The sequence below is a fragment of the Chiloscyllium plagiosum genome, unplaced genomic scaffold (assembly GCF_037043375.1).
Source record: "Chiloscyllium plagiosum isolate Xiang-an unplaced genomic scaffold, Cpla_swu_hap1 HiC_scaffold_17, whole genome shotgun sequence".
NCBI lineage: Eukaryota > Metazoa > Chordata > Chondrichthyes > Orectolobiformes > Hemiscylliidae > Chiloscyllium > Chiloscyllium plagiosum.
Genome location: NW_028270155.1, coordinates 56,532,522 through 56,539,685, shown reverse-complemented (window position 1 = coordinate 56,539,685; position 7,164 = coordinate 56,532,522). Strand labels below are relative to the sequence as shown.

At 35.1% G+C, this 7,164-nt stretch overlaps 1 protein-coding gene across 8 annotated transcripts in view; it reads right to left on the bottom strand.

Moving 5' to 3' along the window:
• Positions 1–1,173: 1,173 nt before the first annotated feature.
• The window catches only part of LOC122558466 (nuclear transport factor 2), a 52,371-nt gene continuing 46,380 nt past the window's right edge, over positions 1,174–7,164 (bottom strand). For all 8 annotated transcript variants that reach the window (XM_043707090.2, XM_087995944.1, XM_087995949.1 and 5 more), the window contains one exon: positions 1,174–5,906. In XM_043707090.2, coding sequence (XP_043563025.1) covers positions 5,793–5,906 — 114 coding nt within the window. In that variant the 3' untranslated portion in view covers positions 1,174–5,792. The remainder of the gene's footprint in view (positions 5,907–7,164) is intronic.

Genomic DNA, 7,164 nt, shown 5'->3' with positions numbered 1-7,164 from the left:
TTCATACATCCAAGGGGGTTGTGCAAGTCTACCAATTAGCAAAACTTCAGATCTACTCCATTGTTCTACCTACATGTAGATTCCTTTAAGTGTCAGAGCAGGATCTTTACTTCAGTTCTGTCAAGTCCCAACTCATCTTAGTGTACGATCAAGGCACAAGATCACAGCAAGCTGTTGCAGGCAATAGTGGACCCTTCAACAACTTTCTGCTTTGTAATACACTCCAGCTTGTAATTATAGTACCAACATAAGATTACAATTATCTTTCAATTTGTACAACACCCTGACAGACAAACACTAAATAGAATGATCATAGAATTTATGCAACTTAGTTACTATTGAATGATTCAGTATTTCCCCATTTCAGAACAAGCGCCTTGTCCAACAATTAGGATGTTGAGTGGGCTCTCTACAAGGAAAGGAATACTTTCTTTACTCTTGCTTCCAAAGACAGGAGGTTGTGGTTGGTGCTCAATACACACACATTATACCTGCTAGAAATGGAGAGGGGGGGCCTAATTCCCATTCACGTTAAATCAAGTAGAACCATCTGGTTTTATTCAGTCTTATTTGCTTTCTGTCATACATCATTTTTGCAAAGTATTACCACAATTTTGATGGTGCATATTTGGAAAAGTAATGAATTTGCTTGCTTTGGAAATGCTCTCCTTTTCTGTGGGTGCTCAATTGGATTTTGGAGGAGTTATTATCCCTGTGAATGGGTGAAGAATACATTTCAGTAAGCTATACAACCACGGGGAAAATACCCTGGGTGACGGGACACCTAAACAATATTTCCACTATCACAAACATTGTACATTTGAAGAGAATACAAGACATAATATGCTTTAGGTTTAATCTTGAATTTCTCGTCATTATTCCTTCAAATTCAAGATTTCAGGTCAAACCAAAAACATACAATAAATGCTATTATTAAAATGAAGTCATGGCATATTTTCATCACTAGTTTTACAGTCACTTAATTGACTGTGAAAATAACAGATTTTACAAAATGAAAAGCAAAGAGACAGAAAATATCCTTAAAATACAAACTATTTAATTAGAAATCGATTAAGTGCTGTGAATATTCAACACACCAATACTCTAATCTTAAACCACCTATGACTGAAATACCTTTTTGGCTGAAGCAATAACATTAAGTACAATGGGAAAGCTGTTTGATAAAGTTTATTTTAGAAACCAACAAAACAAGGATTTTTACACTGCAATTTTATCAACGAGTACCAGTCATTATTGAAAGAAGAGCTTTCACTTTCCTAAAACAGGTCATGAGAAGTTAGATTCTGCATATAGAAAGAATCACAACAGGAATATCAGACAGCCCAAGATTCTTAGTTATGTCTGGACTAGAGGGAGCTTGAAAGCTGTATTCCTGTCAACCTACACCAGATAGCAAAATAATAAAGATTAAATGGTTATTGCAAAAAAATTTAAATCAGATTTTTTTTTCAAACAGTAAAATATCTAAGGCAAAACAAAATATCCTTAGTATGGCACAAAGTAACATGTTTAAATAATTTCTGAACATAAGTCCTTTGATACAATAGGTGTAAGCTGCACATGGTGCTTTGCAGTTGTCAAGAATTCTGCAGCTTTGAGTCACATCTATATGAAAGGCAATATCAACTAATTCACCCAACTATCCATTATTTTGCATACATCCACTTTTGACATTTTTTCAGATGGTTTTCTCATTACTTTTATGCAACTTCAAGATATACATTTTAATGTAAATAAATGCCAAGCTTCATGTGTTGCAGTTCTTTAAAATTTACAACATAGTTACAATTCCAATAATGTATCTTCCAATTATCATTTTGATCAGCGACTGATTTTAAACATTTGCACTTAAACTGTCAGGTTACGCCTGACTGCAGTAACGTTGCCAAAAACCTGTTGAAGTAAGAGTTATACTATAAAGGGCACACCCTCAAGTATTTTTTTGTAAATTTGCTTAAGTACAACAATGAGTAAGATCAGAAAGGTAACTAAGATTACATGAAAGAGTATATCAAATGAAAATCTATGTAAAACCTTTCTTTCTCCAAACTGGCTGAAAATATTCCACAACCACACTGACACTGAAAATATTTCATAGCCAAAGTAGAAATCAGCATGTTTCAATGAAGTCTTATACACAGAAAGTTAGTGAAGTTCTTGACCCTAATATTACTCATGATCACAAATATAGTGGAGTTTACATCTCATCTCAAACTTCATAGGCTATGTTACAAATACTGATATAGTAGCACCAATGGTTAAGCAATCAATAATCAGCGTCAACCAATATTAAAAAAAATAGGTGGTCCTGCACTACACTGCAGCCATGCTCAAAATCCTTAACCGGGTTATTCAAATCTGCCAACCTTAATTGAGGGTAAATTGTCAGTCAAATTGTCAAATGCAAGGCCTCATTATAAAAAACTGATACTGTTAACTTGAAATTGGTGAAAATAAACTTACCACCAACCAATAACATTACAATTTTAGTTCTGATCATTGTTAAAAAGAACAATGACCTTCTCATTGAAACCAAGACAGGTTTGAAACAGCCAAATTAATGTAAAATAAATACAACCATTCTCTTTTGAGTATCTTAACAGGAGAAAAACATGATTACATCAAATATTTTTGAGTAATGGAGATGATTACTGGATTTAGAAGACTTAATTTTTTTTTTTACAATGTGCTAGTATTCCTTAATATTTACATCAGACATCATACTATCCAGGGAATTAGCCACGTTACTACCGTGAATACTTATAGATAATGTAATGCATCAATGAACATTGTGGAATTCATTGCCACGGAGCGCAGTGGAGGCCAGGATATTGGGTGTCTTCAAGGCAGAGATTGATAAATTCTCGACCTTGCAAGGAATTAAGGGCTACGGGGAGAGTGCTGTTAAGTGGAATTGGAATGCCCATCAGCCATGATTAAATGGCGGAATGGGCTCGATGGGCCGAACAGCCTTGCTTGCACGCCTATGTCTTACAGTCTAAGATGTGCAATGTACCATGGTTTGACCATTTAAGAATAGTATAGTAACAAAATGTAAAGAGAGCTACTGAATAACATTGCAAGAGAAACTGTTCCTTGCTAAGTTATGACACAATTACACACTTCATGTATGTCTTTAAAAAAGTCAGCTTCCGCAACACTGATACAAAATTCTGAATTGACTTAGACACATTTGTTCTGCTCCCCAATAAACTCTCCTCACAGTACTCAACAAGGTAATTTCAGTTCACACATTCATTATCGCAAACAAATATCCAAATTGATTCAACCAAGGGAAAGGCACGGAGTTGAGTTTTCAACGATGATAGCTATGATCTTCAATTGGAATAAAACATCAAAGAACTAGGAAGCTATCAAATTAGAATTAACTGGCTTTATTCGTATATTTTAGAAATTTTACATGCAAGTGGGAAAACCAAACAACTTCTTATGGGAACTAATGACATTAAGTTATTGTCCACAAAGTAGTAGGTACTTCTTGATATCTAAAATTAGAATCATACTTTGGACAGTCCCCTACATACTTCATTGTAATATCAGATTCAAATTAAAAAATTCTAACTCAGCACATTGTTTTGTGTTACATATTTGATTCATGTAACTGCATTTTCTAATCTACGTTGCACCATTGCTGGAATCCGTCAAATGCTCACTTCTTGCTATAACAAACCAGAGGCTTAATACTTTCCAGTTATGTCTGCCAGCATTACCAAATTGCGCAAGAGTTTTCAAGCTGTGGGAACAATCTGCCATTTTCACTAGGCCACTATGTCAAGATTTAGCTCTCTAATCATGTGCTAACAGTTATCAATTAAAACTGCTACTTTATGTTTCCAGTACTAAATAACTGAACTTAAGAGGAATAGTGTCATCAAAATGCTTTGAATTTATTAGGAATTAATCCTTCAAGTTCACAGAAAAATGTTGATGACTTCAAAACAAATCTACATTCCTGTTTTCAAAAGGAACGTTTTCACAAATTACAAGCTCATATCACAATCTAAAATTTTGGAAGTTATTTGGATGCATACCTGTACAAGTGACCTCTCACAAACGTATTTCACACAATCCATTATGTAAATGAATCCAGTGTCAAAATTCCTTCTACAAATATTATATTAAGAAAAGCCTTCATGTTGAAACATACAGACCTAAACAAATTGGAGTCAAATCATGGTATGACTGAGAATGGAAAATCCTATTCCTTATCCCTATTCAATTACTGTTTTTAAAAATTAACATTTTCCAGAATGTAAATGGGTGTAGTAAAGGGTTGGGCTGCTGACAATGTAACTTAGGTGAGATGCCAGAGTGTCTAGGTAATCATGAGACTGTACTTTCAGCATACAATGCTATTCATGGAAAGGAAAATCCAAAATCTACATACCAAACTTATGCATACTAATTATATTAGGATAAAAAAATCCATTCTTAAAGACAACCGTACCAGTAACATTCACATAATTCTTAAGATAAATGCTAACTTCTTTTGTTTACAAATGCTTATTGCGTGACTTTTTTGCATTATAATCTACAGCTCTGGTACCAAGTTGTATAGTCTAATATGAATGAATGGACTCAATTTTCTTTTAAACTGTGACAGGTTACTTGGACTTACTTCCGTCATAAACAAAATAGATAAAGCCATATTTGAACAGAGACAGCACAACCTGTGGTCATAAACTTAAATGTTAGGGAAACATTGCATTAGAATTCACAATTGTGAACATTACCAGGGGCCAAAAACTGATTCTTTATCCACTTCTAACTCAATTGGCAACTGACCACAGGGCAGCACTGTCAGTAGCAGCCATTGAAAAGCACTTCACTCTTCAAGCTGATGGAAATCGCTTGGTTAGAATCATGGAGAAACAGAGAATTAAAACATAATGCAAAAAGGTGTCTACAGGTGCAACACACTGTTCCAAGTATTGGCTGAATTTACTGTACCCTTCAAATTTTCAAAGTTTAAGCAATATGACTTTCCAGTTCAAATACAGATAAGTAAACTTGTAGTTTTAAATTAATTCAACATTTACACAATGTTGAATACTGTATTTCATAGCTATGAAACATCGGTCATTTTTTAAAAAAAAGTCTCAACTTATTAAGCAGGAGACAGAACATATTCTTCCATGAAACTGAAACAAAGTCAGATCATATGGAAGACAGAGCCCAAATAGTTATGTCCAAGTTGACTTATGACTGTCCTTCGATAAGACAAGTGACTAAATCTTTGCACCAGCACAAAGTCTCAACAGCAATCTTATCCTTCAACTGGTTTATATGGTCAGATGCATTCTTCATAAAATAAACACCTTTAAACCTGCCAGGAAACCAAATGAAACAATTTCCATCTTAAGAAAAGTACATGGTTTATTGTATCATGAGTCAACAAAAGTTATGAACAGATCAAAAAGTTAGACAGTCAGTTGCTCTTATTTATTTCAATTCTTTGGATTGCTATAGCAACTTACCAGTACACATCAGAAAAAAAAGTGTAAGATGACTTATCTTCTAAGGCATGCTGGTACAACACACACTGGAGTACTGTCTTGCCCATGTCAGCTAAAGTAACATCATTCCAAACATCATGCACAAATAGCTAAATTCAAGCAAACTGATTCAATACTACACAGGTTGCAGATTTTACTTTGTGTACACACTTGTGTATGATATTTGGAATCTAGTTATTGTGATTAATAGCAGATTAAAAGAGTGGATGTAGGGATCTGCTTGAGGCAGAAGTCTCAGCCATAGTTATGCAGTGCTAGCCTGAAGACATCATTGGTGCAGATCCAAGAATCGTTGATATTTTTCAGTAGAAATATCTGGTGAAATCCCATGACTGGGTCTTCATCAGCCTGAAAAGAAACAAAATAGGTTTAGGTTCTGAAAAGTGAACATTTCCTTTATTCTTTTGTATTTCCATTTGCATTGTGAACAGCTAGGATTGTTGGTGAAAAACTGGTTTTTCCAGTTAGCCTGGTAAGGCTTTTTGCTACCCACTTAAATTTCAAAATATCTTCATACTTCAAGTTAAAAATCACACAACACCAGGTTATAGTCCAACCTGGTGTTGTGTGATTTTTAACTTTGTACAGCCCAGTCCAACACTGGCATCTCCAAATCATTCATACTGAAAGTTTGCAAGGTCATCAGCCTTAATGTTAGCACAATGGAGTCACTTCGGACAATGTCAGTGAGAAAAACAGCCTGGACTCCTAAAAAGCCACCTTTCTATGTCAATATCCCACCCTGCACTACTGGCAGACATTAGGCACGTGATAATCGTAACCACCAGAACACAAATTAAGAACCCTGAGATGGATCTCACCAGAATTGCAGCCTGCAGACTTTGTTTTAGCAACTTCACATTTTAAATAATTGGTATCCCAAGACCACCAAGACAAGGCTAGAATACGTAATGAGTACTTCGTATTTCTTACAAAGAAGATGCTGACAAACTATCTGCAGGATTGGAGATGATAATGGATGTGGTGGCAAGTTATAGCTCAGACGTATTAGAAAGGCTGGCTATGCTTATATTGGATAAGTTACTTAGCCTGGAGAGCTTGCATCCAAGATTGCTGAAGGCACTGGGGGTTAGAGACAGAATAAAGACTTCCCATAATGTGCCAATCCTCTATAGACTTGGATTCTATTAAATACCAGCGTAGACTGAAAGGTCAAATGGCCTACTCCTGCGTTCAAAGTTTCTACGTGCCAGAGATTTGGCAAATGCGATGCTCTTGTTAAAAAAGTAATAAGGACATCTGTATAGGCTGATCAGTTTAACATTATTGGTAATTATGGTTTTAGAAACTCAGGAACATGTAGAAGCACTTGGAGGGGTTCAGGCCAATTAAGGAGTTAGCATGGATTTGTGAATGGCAGCTTGTACTTGACATCTGATTATTTTTAAAAAATCAAAGTTAACAAGGGTAATGAAGCAAATGCACTAGAGGTTATCTATGGACTTCAAGAAAGCATCAGACTAAAGGATGGTCTTTTTTTTTAAATGAAGTGCATCTACACATATGCATTTGATACATACATAGATTTTGGAATAAAATCAATTTTCAAAAGTTTTCAATGATACCTCACCTGAAGGTGTGGCAA